The sequence below is a fragment of the Pelodiscus sinensis genome, chromosome 16, assembly GCF_052426305.1.
Source record: "Pelodiscus sinensis isolate ZL-2025 chromosome 16, ASM5242630v1, whole genome shotgun sequence".
NCBI classification, from domain to species: domain Eukaryota; kingdom Metazoa; phylum Chordata; order Testudines; family Trionychidae; genus Pelodiscus; species Pelodiscus sinensis.
The window spans coordinates 18,166,950-18,181,544 of NC_143067.1; the positions used below are offsets into that span (position 1 = coordinate 18,166,950).

The window sequence follows — 14,595 nt, forward strand, 5'->3', positions numbered from 1 at the left end:
CATGTTTACTAAACATATCTGACAGAGTTCTGAGTATGTTGCTCCATTCTGTGTCTATAAATTAACACATTTTTGCTGAGAAATCCAGAAATTTTTTAAAAATATTTAACTGAAATAAGGATGTTAAATTCAGATCAATCAACTAATTGAATAGTCAATGTAATTTGCATTGACTATTCAATTAGTCGATAAGAGAGCCTCTCCCTTTGAAATGTACAAGAGCCCTGAAAGTGCTTTTGTACATTTCAAAAGCAAAGCACCACTGGGAGCACAGGACAGCAGGAGACTCAAATTGTCCCTCTCTCCCTGTAGCATTTTGCTTTTGAAATGTACAAGAGCCCTCCTGAGTTCTTGTACGTTTCAAAAGCAGGAAGCACAGGCCCAGCAGCAGAAGATTGAGTCCCCCACTGGCCCTGCATGCTGGTGGTGCTTCGCTCCTGAAATGTACAAGAGCCCTCTAGAGACTCTTGTACATTTCAAAAGCAGGGAGCGTGGGGTCAATGGGGGACTGTTGAGTCCCCAGCTCACCCCAGGCTCCCCACAGTGCTTCTGCGTTTGGAATGTTTCAAGAGCCCTGCTCTTGCTACATTTCGAAGGCAGAAGAGCTGCCAGGTCCCCACTGTGCCTCTGCCCCTTCTCCTTACAGAGACCATGCCGAGGGAAAACCAGCTTTTAAGCCTCTTCCTCCCCAGCATCAGATTCTGCTTCCCCCCCGCTCCACTGCCTCTCTGATAGAGGCAGCAAGGTGGGTGTGGAGCCAGGGGTGGAGTGATTAGTTGAGTCACTAATCCACTATCCAATAAGCATTTGCTCATCAGATAGTCAACTAGTTGCTTACATCCCTACCATGAAAATGGAAATCTAAAGCACATTCAATAAATACATAGGACTGATAAAGGTATTAACAGAAGCTTTGTAGGAACAAAGCAGCTTATCAACAAGTTTAAAACAGATGTCAATTTGGGTCAATACTTTAGGTTCTAGGAAGGTAGCAGGCACAGTGGCTTTAAAGTTAGCAGTTGCAGCAGAAACTAGAATCCATGTACCTAGCACACTGACAATTTAAGGAATTAGGTAGTGTAAGTAACATTCCTGGAACAGAGTTAGTTTTCCCTCATGTGCGGGCAGGACAAGTACAGGTCGAACATCTTGGGTCCGGGACACTTTGGTTGTTGGACCAGAGAACCCCGGCGACTGGGAGCGCGGTCTGGCTGGGAGTCCAGTGACAGAGAGGCTGGAGCAGGAGCCAAGCCAGTCTGGTGGCTGGGGGAAAGGGTGCTAGCAGCAGAGCCAGGCAGAGAACAGAGCTGGAAGCCTGGCTGGGTCTGGGAACAGTGGTGGGCTGGGATCAGAGCCTGGCCAGTGACCAGGAGCAGAGCCATTCCAGTGGCTGGAGGGCCAGTGGCCAGAAGGGCGGCCAGGGATAGCAGTGAAGTCGGGCTGGCAGCCTGGGGGCAGGGAGCCTGGCAGCAGGGCCCCTGGCAGCAGGGCCGGCATTCGTGAGAGAAGCCTGGGACTCAGAAAGAGAGCCCAGAAAGGAGGCTGGAAACCCCCCCAAGAGAGCCTGGAGGCAAATAGGCTAGAATTGACCCTCTCTGGTCCAGCAAACTCCCTCGTTTGGGGCCAGTCAGGTCCCAAGGATGCCAGAATAGGGAGGTGCAACCTTTACTTTAGTTTCCCCCATTGCCGGTGCTTATTTAATAAAGACAAGAACCAGAAGAACAGAGAACTCACTTTTAGAATTTCATCCACACAGGTCACATCACCAGATGCTGATGCCTACAAATTGAAGTTCAGGATTAAATATTTCATATATACTTCTAAAGGCTCCCCCACCTTAACATAGCAGGATTTGAAGTGAGACTTGTTTGTGGCCAAGTGCTGCTGATATTCATCTTGAATCAGTGAAAGGAGTAGCAATGCTGGACTAAAGAACCAACAATAGTTTATCATCCATTTCTAGAATTGCAGATACCCTAGATGTTCTATGGCACGAAGCAGTCACATTTAGAAATAGCACAGGAGATGTAATATCCTAAATATGTTATTCAAACCCTTCATCTGTATCCTTCACTTAAATGTTAACAAGATCTTAACACATCAGTGTCTTACAAACATATGAAAGCGTGGATTTATTTTTAAACCATACATTCACAAGGCAAGTCACTGGGCACTATCTGAAATAGCATAATGGTAAGCTGTAACCTGTTCAGGCCTATTCTCTCATCAACTTAATTATTAATGAATGCATAGATAGGGCAAAAGAGGTACTTAAAGTATTCGTACTTTAGTAACTCCTTCTGTGTGTCCTAATATATGTAGAGGGGTAGAGAGCTACAATACTGCTTGTCATAGTTTAAAGTATAAATTACTCCCACATTTCTGAATACTTGGCATAAATGCCTTTCCCTATGCATAAAATAACTAGGACCAGTATTTTCTAGATTTTATTTACCACTTATTTGGGATATCTAAAAGACTCGCAACTACTAATATTTGAGCAGCTAAGAGTTGAGGCAACAGCATCTTACTAAAGTATCAGAGGGGTAGCTGTGTTAGTCTGAATCTGCAAAAGCGATGAGGAGTCCTGTGGCACCTTATAGACTAAGTTCTGAAACCTAGTTACAGGTTGGACCTCCCTCATCCAGCATCTTCGGGACGTGACCAGTCCCAATCGAGGGGATTTGCTAAACCAGGGCAGGTACCTCCCAATATGGCCCATCCTGAACTGCCTTCTGCTAGGGTTCTAGCCCAGCACTGCTGCTGCCTGCCTGGCAGTGGCTCCCCAAGCTGATGCTTCCAGATCCCCACAGCCACTGCCGGACATGAGTTCAGCAGTGGGGGCTGGAGTTCCCTGACTGCGGCTGGAGCTCTGTGGCCACTGACGACTCCTGCTTCCTCCTGGGAACGGGGGGCAGAACTCTCCATTGCCTTGCCCCCAAAGGGGGCCCCCATCTGAGTCACCAGCCCCCCACCACAATCCTGCTCCATGGCCCTACCTCCCCATACCTGGGCTCAGTGGCCCAGGAACAACCCTGGTCCTGCCAGATCATGCATGTTGCCGGACCTGTAAATTGCTTTTTAAAAAACTGTAGGTAAATTATGCACAATTATGACACTTTAAAAGAGAATTTGGTTCAAAAAGAGCAGGAGACCATAAAATCTTCAACATGATGTGCAATTATGTAATTCACAATGGGGATGTAAAACGAAAAACAAACAAGATACTCCTTAAAATATAAAAGAAAAATGTGCGACTGCTCACTGACCAAGCTACAAATTTGCTTCATTTTCCAGAATGAAGCCCTGTATTTTTGTAGTAAATTGAGGGTAGTCACAGAAGCTTGGATATTCAGTGCAGCCTATAGAAGTTAGGCACCCTGCTCCCTTAAGTGTCTCTGAAAATCCTAGCCATAGATGCTGTGGGGAAGAAAAAAAAAAAAAAAAGATACACCCACCCCTTTAAAAACAAACCACACACGTTCGTACCAACTTACGTCTAATGGCTGAGAAGGTATTTTGAGCTTGGTTAGATGTGCTTTGCTGCTAGGCTTCAGCTCACTCATGCTGTTGCTATGCGTTTGACTACTGTAGTGTTCAGAGGACAACTTTGGTTCCATGGACTCCTGTCCATCCATGGGCCTTACATAGGCAGTGGGCTTCTGCAACATTGAATTGGACTTGGACATTAATGAAGGAGGAAAAGACTGGTTAGAGTGTTGTCCACTTGAAAATGAAGGTACACGGGAAGGTGAGTCCCAGTTTGCATCAGGATCCCGTGGAGACTTTGAACGCTGATGTTCTTTGCTATGATGATCACTTCCATGAGACCGAGAATGGCTGGAGCTCAACGAAGAAACAGCAGATGGTTTTCCAGGGCTGGAAGAACGAGATTTGGAGTGTTCTGATCCGTGCTGGCTTTTTTTGCGGCTGCTGCTGCTACCACCATATGAGTCACGGTCATGCCTCTGGCCACTGTTGCTAGTGTTATTGCCACTGCTCCGCTGACTACTGTGTCCCGTTTGTAAACCTGAGGACCGTTTCTGTGATTGGGAGGAAGTGCTAGGTGCTGGCCCTACAGGAGTCCATTTGCTGCTCTGATGAGAGCTGGTACTGTGTCTCTGTTCACCAAAGAAATTTTGGTTTGATTTTTCATCTGGCGTTGATGGTACTGTTGGTTTGGGAATACCAACAAGCTTTTGTAGAGATCTGTCGCCTATAAGATCCTTCATTTCATCATAATTTCCAAGCATGCTCTGAATACGGTTAGAGAGTTTATCTTCTTTGCTGGTCTGTACAAAGTACAACAAAAATATAAGATTCAAAATACATTTAAGTAGTATTTTTAAAATAAGATTCCTAAATCTAAGATATATACACTTGGCTTTAGGTACACAAACCAACAGGATGTTAGGAACCATTAAAAAGGGATAGAGAGTAAGACAGAGAATGTCTTATTGCCCTTATATAAATCCACGGTACACCCACATCTTGAATACTGTGTACAGATATGGTCTCCATCTCAAAAGAGATATACTGGCATTAGAAAAGGCACCTAAAATGATTAGGGGTTTGGAACGGATCCCATATGAGGAAAGATTAAAGATACTGGGACTTTTCAGCTTGGAAAAGAGGAGATTGAAGAGGGATATGATAGAGGTCTATAAAATCATGAGTGGTGTGGAGATAGCCAATAAGGAAAAGTTATTTACTTGTTTCCATAATATAAGAACTAGGGGCCACCAAATGAAACTAATGGGCAGCAGGTTTAAAACAAATAAAAGGAAGTTCTTCTTTACACAGAGCATAGTCCATCTGTGGAACTCCTTGCCTGAGGAGGTCGTGAAGGCTAGGACTATAACAGGGTTTAAAAGAGAACTAGATACATTCATGGAGGTTAAGTCCATTAATGGCTATTAGCCAGTATGGGTAAGGAATAGTGTCCCTGGCCTCTGTTTGTCAGAGGGTGGAGATGGATGGCAGGAGAGAGATCGCTCCATCATTACCTGTTCGATTCACTCCCTCTGGGACACCTGGCTTTGGCCACTATCGGTAGACAGGGTACTGGGCTGGATGGACCTTTGGTCTGACCCAGTATGGCCATTCTTATGTTCTTATGACCCAGAACTACAATAGTAAACCTACACAACAGGGTTCAGAACTTTGTCAGCATCCAAGTCTATTTTGTGTACTACCCCAGTTTCATCTCTTATTCCAGAGAAGTACTAAAGGTTATTCTCCTAATTAATACAGAAATATGTAGTTATTACTCCCTTCTGATTTCTAAAGCTAGTCATCTTATTTTTAACATCTCATTCATCCTATTAAGTGATTTTATCTTTACTCTCTCCCCCATCTATCTTTAAAAGTATCCTTTTTTTATTCTTAAAAGCTGTAACCCCCACATGATAAAAGAACATTTGGTGGTGTACCACTAACAGGAAGCCTTCAGTGGGCTAATAAATAGCATATCCATAAAGTTTAATCAAGTTTAACATTAAATGCAGTTTCCTATTATCAGAAAATAACAGCTAGATTACAGATATTAGTTTATGAAGTATAATGGATTCAATACAGAAAAAAATGTCCATCTTGTAATGGCAGAATCTTCCACCAGAACCAAGAACCATCTATCGAAAGCAGACAGACTGGCCAAAGAGTTAAGGGACAAATTTTGCCCAATGTATTAGAAACTATTAGAGGTTGGCACAAAGCCAACCTTATCTATTATTGTATGGCCAGTTCAGCTGTATTAGCTAAGCACTGTTCAACTGCCAGATAGATCAAATGGGCTATTATATGCCATTTTCTATATTCAATAACCCCTTCCTCACATTCCTCCAAATCCCTCACTGAGTCAACGTCTTTCCATATAGTTCCTGGCTTTAAATCTCACATCATATCCACTACCCTTTCAGCAGTGGATGGGCTTTGGCTGCCTATTTCTAGAAATTAATGACCTAAATCCTTATTGACACAGCAGGTAAAAGAAAAATTAAATTTAACTAGGCCATCCTATAGAAGCCTAAGTACACTTAATTTGCTAGCTTCTGGGAAAATGGTCCAAAGCAATTTAAGGAAATAAGAAGCTAACTGTTAAAAAAAAATGGAAAGATTTAAAGACCCTTAAATGCCACCGTTCCTTTTAAATTCGGCTATAATTCTGTGACAATAGAATTTTTTTTTCTTTCAGCCATATGAAATAGATGGTCCAAAGCACATTTTGTTCAAAGCTCAGGGCTTTTAAGAATTGTATTATCACAGAACTCTTGCGGAAGAGAGCTGTGAGGAAGTATTGGTAGCCACATAAATGGGGCATGAGCACTTTTAAGGAAAGAATCTATTATTTATGCGGTTCTTATTCATTTCTCAGCTTGGACAAGGAAAACAAAAACAAAAGTTAAATAAGGGATTTAAGATAGTTTTTCTTGTCAATTCCATTCATTCTCTAGCACAATTTATCAGTGTTCATTTATGAATCCAGTAGTGGACATTTTGTTTAAGTATCTTTTCAGTAATATTCTCACTAGAACCTGGGCCAAAGTTGAGCTGCATTTATCAAAGAAAGACATGAGTTCCACACAGTATAGCTTTAGATCAGCAAGGAACAGTTGTACCAGTTATATTAAGAACCTCAAATAGATAAGTGGTTCCAAAAAAAAAAAAAAAAAAAAAAAAAAACACACCACCACCCACACATCACCAAAACATACCTCTCAGCCCCTTAACTAATCTTTCAGACTGAGGCTACTTCTCTAATAAGTGCTTAAATGATGTTTAAAGGCTGGTTTTCCTGGAAAAACAGATGGAACTATGTCAATTAAGATAAAGATTTATTTCTTAATGGCAGTCCTACTGGTCCAAGCTCTAGCATCAGCAGTTACACCAATTCTGCTTACCGAACTGGAACAAGTATTTATTTCTCTACCATATAACGATGCTCACGCTAGGAGATTTAACCACTTTAACAATATAATTAATGCAGCAAAACTTTCTAACACTGACATGCCCCAAGTCTCATTTCTTCAATTACCAGGAGAGTACTCTGAAAGAAACTGTTTTTTTTACTGTTCTTCAATGATAAAATATTACAAGCATTCATGTCATTACCTTACCCTCTCAAAATTAGTTTCTGCCTCAAGCGCACAAATATTATTTTACTGGTGTTGAGTGTGACCTAAACAGATCCCTGGGAGATAATCTAGTAGGGTTTAAAAATCATAAATAGGAACTTTAAAGAGTTTGTAAAGAAAATAAAAAAGTTACATTAAATTCTTAATTAGGTCATGACAGCCAGCGACTTTTTAAAAACCTGGCTATATTAAAGAACTCCAGGCTATTAAGCAGTTTTGTATTTAAAACCAGCATCAAATATCCCATTCCTGGTTTCTTTTAGCTAACAGTACTTGAGAACTTCTGATCCAGCAGGGATCCACATTCCCCAATGGCTAAAATCCATATCTGCAACACCTCTTGTGGGGCTGAAGTCAGGAGTCACAGGGCTGCAGCCCCCATCCTCAGCACCCCCTGAATGACTGAAGCCAGAAACAGCAGGGCTGAATTCTGGAGCTCTGAGTTCAAGTGCTCCTCAGAGCACTAAACCCATGGGCAGTGTTGGAGGAACATGCGTGTGTTGCCCTCACCCAAGAACTGACGGAGGAACATGGCAGTCTTGAGGCAACTCGCCCGCATCCCACCCACCCTTCTGTCTTCACCCTTGCCACACCAGAGGTGAGAAACTGCAGACTGGCAGTGTAGGACACCTGCTGTTCTGGCTGCCGCCATGATGCAGGTAGCCGTGATGTTCCCTCATCTCTTGCTGCTGGGGTTTGAAGATGTTCCTCAGCTCCCAGCCCCTTTGATCACACAGCCAGCAAGAACCTCCTGGGCAGGGTAATCAAATCTTTGGCAGGCAGCACCCTGGGAAAACAGGAATTGCAGGGGGAGCCCTTCCAACATCAGCACCTAGCTGTCTCCCTCTCTGCACCCTGAACTACCCCATGCTTGCCTGAACACAGCCTTTATCTCCTTCTTCTTGTACCCTGATCTACACCCTTGCTACACACCATCCCTAACTACCCCCTCAGCTTTTTTCAATTTTTTCGAGCTGAACTTCCCCTGCTCTGAGTTATAGTTTTGGTTGTGCTCTCCTCCCCAGGTGCAGACAAGCAGGTAGCTTGCTGAGATGAGCCCAGGGTGGAAGTGGTGCTCTCTTCCTGGACCCTACCTTGCAGAAATGGCTCAAGCCCCGCTGGCCTCTGTCCACCCAAAATAAAAGTCAAACTATATCTACGCCCAAGGCAGTCCACCTTCTCCCTGCACCAGAGTCCTGAGTGCCCTCCCCCCCCAGCTGGGTCCTGAAGTCTTTATAGCATGTTGTTGCGGGTCTCAAAAAGAAAAAGGCTGAGAACTCCTGCTGTAGATGAAAGCTAGTAGGCTGAGCAATAAGCTAAAAAATGTCAAAAAAGAAGCCAGCCACCATAATAGACCTGACCAATACTTATTAGCGGAAGTTTAATTATCCTTTTCAACACATCCTTTCAGGTAAAGCAATGTCTTTATTCTTGAATGATATTTTGAGCATCTATTAGTTCTGCTATTTAATCATCATCCAACCTCATTTCAAGCCCTGTCTGTTATCACTGCAAACAAGAACTGTGCCCTCAAAGGGAAAAAAAAAAAAAAATCAGGTAAAAAAAGATTAGAAATCAAATAAATGAAAATATTTTTTTGCTACAAGGAACTGCATTTTTTAAAAATAGCATAAACTCACAACTTTATATGGTTCAGCAAAGAGAGGAGAGTTAGGTGGAAAGACTTCTTCGCCCTGTTGAATTTCTTGATTTCGCCTTTCCCTTTCTTTCATACGCAGCACATTCCGGTCTTCACGGTTCATGTTGCTACGAACAAAAACATAATTTCTGATCACAGAAAGGAAATGAAGGATGAAAGTGAATGGAACAAGTTCCATTATATTCAGTTTGCCAACAGAACGGTTCAATTGAAGAATCCCCTTACCACAGTAGGAGATATCCAAAATTGAAAAGTTTTTAATTAAAAACAGCTGGCATCTGTATGTGTTATAACCTGCCAGTAGCAATTAGATTTGATCTGTAAAACTGGTAGAGCTAAGGCAATGATCCAGAATGGTAAACTTCATACAATCCATAGATGAACCCCTACTCCTCCAAACCATGTCACCTGCATAATTAGTTTAAGTTAGAAGATGCTGGTTTAAAACAAAAAGGTAGAAGTATTCATTTGCCTTTCACTGTTAAAAGCCTCCACCACTTTTCCCATTTAATATCCTCTGTCTGTTTCCCCATTCAGTATAACCCCCACCCACACTCATCCCTTCCCATAGCCAATGTGTGGATGTGTGGCCTCTACTTTTGCTCTACCTTATTTTGCTTTGTTTTTGTCCCCAACACAGCTTCTTTGGTGTCCATCCTTTATCGTAGTTAAGACCTCAGCTTTGCTCTTGTTTCTAGGTTCCCTAAAAAACGACATTTCTATTCTAAATACAATTTCAGCAAACACCTCAGTTACAGCAAGACTCCAACCTCTCATCCACTGTGCTGTCATACCGTTAGTAACTAATGATCAGCATGGGTTAAGAAATTTGGAATTTTCTCTTTTTTTAAAAGTGTACTTTTCTTAAAAGCTGACTCAGAAGATGTCTGCTTCAACTGTCACATTACTTTACTTATAAGCTTTAAGACCATTTTTAAAAAGGATGTCTAAAGATGCTTTTCAAGTTCAAAAATACAAGACTTAAAGTAGGGAAACCACACTATGAATAAAATGGCACTGGCAGTGGTGTTTGTGTACGCTACTATTCTGTATATTCGTAAGTGTAAATCAACATTCTGTTATTTATATACCACTACACAAGCTAGCTGTTTTATACAAATAAGAAACTAACTTGCTAAAGTAGTCTAAATAAAATTAAACAAAATAAAATATTACATTAATTCAAGAGACCATTATTTGATTGTTTGAACAGTCCCATTATTTTCAAAATGTTTGCTGAAGCATCCTGTTTAAAATCTGCCCAATAAAAGAGTTACTCTAAGTCTTCAATTTCCATCAGCCTTTTAAATATTTATATTAGCTTACTTTCACTGTAATTTCTCTCATCTTTATTTAGCTTCATTCTGATTGTCTCATACCTCTATGTTAATGTAATAAATTTAAGAGATGATGAGAAGTACGTTAGGCCAAAACAGTTTTGATTACTGGAAACTTTCATTAAAAAAAAAAAAAAAAAAAACATTGTGACAGGTAGATTTTGGTTCTACTTCATTATTTCCCAGCAGTGGCTGCAACACAAGCATAGTAAGACAAAGTGTGTATTGAGGCCATGTCTTGATGGGCAAAAACAATGTTTAAGTGTGTTAGCCTGGTGTTAAGCTATCAAATTTTCAGCTACAACAGTTTTGAATGTACTAGTCTGCATATTCAGGAATGTTACCTAAGGCTTTTTGTTCATGTTAAACTAAAATGATTGAAAACCGTTCATCTCCAAGACTGAGCCATATAAAAATTGGTCCCTTGAAAGTGAAACTGGCTAGTTCACTTCATCCAAACTGAGTGAAGAGCAAAAAGTAAACTAATACCCCATCTTTATATAAAAGTCTTCAAAGAAAAAGATATTTGACAACACATCTCAGATTTAATTATACGAACTGTTTGGTTAAAAGCCACATAAAACAGCTGCCTTTCACTTCAGTGCCTGTTTCATATAAAATGTAAATTTAGATTAATCCTTTCAGCTTTGCTTTTTGTTGATCGTACTAGAATACTTTATCCACATGGGTAAAAAAGACACACTAAGACAACACAATTACTTCAGTTTAGGAGCATATAAAGTTAAATCTTTAAGAAAACTTAACACTTGCAGCTTTACACAAAGTATGGTGTAATACCTTTAATGTAATGAGAAAAATTTTGATCAGCAATAACTTTTACAAATGATACAAATAACTTTCCAATCTTACGTTAATAATTAGGACTATCCAAACTAAGTAATGGGAATAATCATTTTATTGCACTGAGGGGCTGAAACATTTTCAATAACTTCACATGAAAAGACAGTAAAGATCTTTGAGAACTGACTGAGTTCAGTCAGTGGCAACACTGGAATTAAACTGGCTCTCAACTCACACTACTAGACCTATGGAGAACAGGTAATTAGAAATATTAGACAAGCTACTTGCATTTCTCCATTTCCCCAATCTCCATCTTAAACATTAGTGAAGGAAAAGATTCTACACAGGTGATCATTTGGACTGTATTTGTTTCATAAAAAACAATAATTTAAAAGGGTTTAAATCTTCAGAGAGAGATTCAGTGCTTCCAGTGAATAAATGAGCCATTAAAATCAAAACAAGTTTGCATACTGGCATAAATAGATTAAAATGGGCAGTTAGTTTGGTGGATTTTCATAAGCATGTAAATTCTCAGACAGCTTATTGAGTGAACGATAGGTACTACAGATATAAAGTGGTCACCCAAGAGATGCTAGATGGAGGTCTATGCTCAAACAGAAAGAGTAAGAAAGGGTACTTTAAAAAGCAAACAACAAAAGTATGCATATTAAAAATTAGTACTACTACTAATTAACTGGTTTTGTAAACTGCTTTAGATTAAAGCTATTACAGTGAAATGATAACTTTCAGTGAACTATTATTAACCCAGTTAAATACTCTGAATGCCTTTAACCATAACCAAATATTCTACGGGTTGAATCTCTTAAATCCGATACCCTCGAGACCTGACAGTGCAAAAGTAGAGGATTTGCTGATCTACGGGAGGTCAATATTGTCTAGCAGCATTACCCACACTTCCACTACTTACTGGGGTCTTAGAAGACATTTACAGGCTAATAAGAACTAAATAACAGTAGAGAACACAGAGTCAGGATTGGGCTGTAAAACTTTTTATGGGACAGTGGGAAACTTGGCCACACCCATGATAAGTAAACTTCTGGCTAAGTGAAGTCATTCCGGACCATGGCTGTTGCTGAACCAGAGTACGCCTGACTAGAGAAGACCTGTACACAGTTGGTTCATTAAGTTTATAACAACTAAAAATGATTCTCCTATTCACTAATCTTCTTGCCCCAATTCCAGTGTCAAAATGCAAGAGCTGGAGCACATATGAAAAACGCAGAGGGGGGAGGGGGGAATGAAAGTAACAAAACACATTACTAGTCAGACATCACATGAAAACCAAGCAAAACACTAAAATACTTAATCCAGTTGTGTCCAATTGTTGGATTTTTTAAAAAAGTAAAAAATGAACCGTTTTAAGCTGAAACCTGTTCCCAGATGGTTTTTATTTAAAAACACAAGTGTTGGACTGGGCACTTCCAGTACCCAGTTCATTCTTTTCACAAACTCATCCTTTCACTGAACATCTTATTTCTCATTATCCTACTCCTCCTCAGTCTCAGAAGGGAGTCTTCACAGCAAGTACTCAGGTAATTGTAAGCCAGAGCCCCACACAAGTTGCCTAGTCTGGATCTGAGCAGTTATACTGCAAAGCATTGCCCAATTTTTTTTTTAAATGCTACAGCAATCCCTTTCCCCCATGTCTCTTGCTACAACTTCTGGGAGCATATGCTATGGTTCTGTGTAATACAGTAAGATGAGCTGCCCAATGAATTGTGCAAGAATGTGGTCCACAAGAACTGTGGACAGGTACTAAAGGACTATCATAGAAGTATTTTAGCCTGCATCCTTATTGCACAATCAACAGCCCAAATGAAAGCCCCCTAGTTTCCAAACCATAACTCCTCAAAGGCTAGCTTGCAGAGGCTGAAAGCATCACTGAACTCAAGAAGCTTGTGTGTGTACAAGGGAAGGACAATTAGGGCTGCACCAGTTAAACACTCTCTAGAGAGTAACACTATAGTGAAGATATACCCTAAAAAAATAAATCAATTGAGGCAATGCAACTGTCACAAGATGGACTCACTTCACAAGCTATGGGTAGGGATATAAGTGACTAGTCAAGTGAGTACTCAACTGGTTTCTCTCCCTCACCCACTCCCTCTGATACAGAGGCGGGGGGAAAAGGGGGAGCAGGACCCAGTGCTGGGGGAAGCCACCTTAAAAGCCAGGGGATTCAGAGTCACAGTGGTCCCAAAGATGGCGCAAGCTGGGACTGCACTGTCCCCAGGAGCTAAAACCCTGCTGTGGCTCTGCACTTTCAATGTAGTAAGAGCCTATTGGCTTTACTTCATTCAAAGTGCAGAGCTGCAGCAGGAGTGCCCTCCCCCATTGACTAATCAAGTAGTTGATGGAATTTCCATCAACTACTCCATCAGTTAATTAACGGATACCTAAAATCCCTACTACGGGGTACAGTGTTCACCATCCATTTACCACATAAGTATCTGAAGTTCCACAGTTTTCCCCTGTATTTAAAAGTAGGAACAACTGTGGTAACCAAGTATGTTCTGCTGACAAGCGATAAGGTCATGAAGTAATAGCAACAGAAGTTAATCCAATAAAAATGAGAAAAAGAAAATTCTGAGCTACATAAAGCTCTTCTTCAGTTCTAGAAAAGGTACTCCGTGTCATAGCTAAATACAAGGTCAGAATGTGTGCTAATTACTTATGCTAAACTATCTATTTGTCACTGAAGTAAGTCACTTTTATAGATCTAAGGAAGGACTTTGTGTAACTTGAAAGCTTCTCTGTCCAACATAATTTTGTCCAATGAAGCTATTACTTCACCCAACTTGTTTCTCTAATATCCTGGAATCTACATAACTACAACAACACCGCATGCTACAATATGTATTGCCTTTCTAGATTTGTGAGTTCCATATGCTCAAACTTCCTTTTAAATTCAACTGAAAAGACAGAATTATAAAATCATCGTAATTGGTCAAATGAGTGTTTCTGTATTCCTCTTGCCAGGTTATAAAGAGAACCATTTTCTCTTACATCAGTTCTTAGTAAGCAGTGTATTGTGCAAGAAGCTATATTACATACAATGGTAAGGAAGCAGTACACACACTTGACAGTTCTTCTTTTCACTGGCTCATGGTGCACCGCGTAGACCAGCAGTTCCCAACCGGTAGTCTGCAACCCACTGCCAGGCCACAGCAGCTGTCAGAGCTCAAGCCTACTGTTCCAGCAGCTCACCTCCAGCAGCCATGATAGCTCAGGTAGCAGCAGCAGGAAGCACCTTTCACCTGCCTCCCCATTCTGCACTTGGGGGAGGGAGAAGGTTCACTCTGCCTGCTCACATAGCAGTAACAGCTCTGGTGAGTGTGGGGATAGGGTGGGTGGGGGCAAAAAAGGTGATAGTGAGGGCATGATGGGGTCTGGCGCAAGAGGGTTTTGGTGTGGGCTGTAGTTTAAAGGATCAAAGGGCATGGGACATAGGAGTGGGGTCAGAGGGTGTTAGGAACTGGGGAGCAAGGGGCTGGGTTGGAGCTAGGCCAACTGGCAACATTTTATTCACATATTTGCATATTCTATTATTTACATAATGAATATGCAAATTAGGGCTGTACATTACTAGTAGACTAGTTGCTTCCAGCCCCCCCCACCCCTTGCTGCTGCTTAAAAGCTGGTT

General features: G+C 41.1%; 1 protein-coding gene across 7 annotated transcripts in view; it reads right to left on the reverse strand.

Annotated features, from left to right (window-relative positions):
• AFF4 (ALF transcription elongation factor 4) overlaps positions 1 to 14,595 on the reverse strand; it is a 110,700-nt gene that overhangs the window by 50,393 nt on the left and 45,712 nt on the right. For 4 of the 7 annotated variants that reach the window (XM_075900326.2, XM_075900327.2, XM_075900325.2 and 1 more), the window contains 3 exons: positions 8,774 to 8,900; positions 3,498 to 4,292; positions 1,735 to 1,779 (listed from right to left, as the gene is read on the reverse strand). In XM_075900326.2, coding sequence (XP_075756441.2) covers positions 1,735 to 1,779; positions 3,498 to 4,292; positions 8,774 to 8,896 — 963 coding nt within the window. In that variant the 5' untranslated portion in view covers positions 8,897 to 8,900. Of the gene's footprint in view, positions 1 to 1,734; positions 1,780 to 3,497; positions 4,293 to 8,773; positions 8,901 to 9,401; positions 9,497 to 14,595 lie in introns of all 7 variants that reach the window. The other 3 variants (XM_075900322.2, XM_075900324.2, XM_075900328.2) reach the window with 2 other exon arrangements.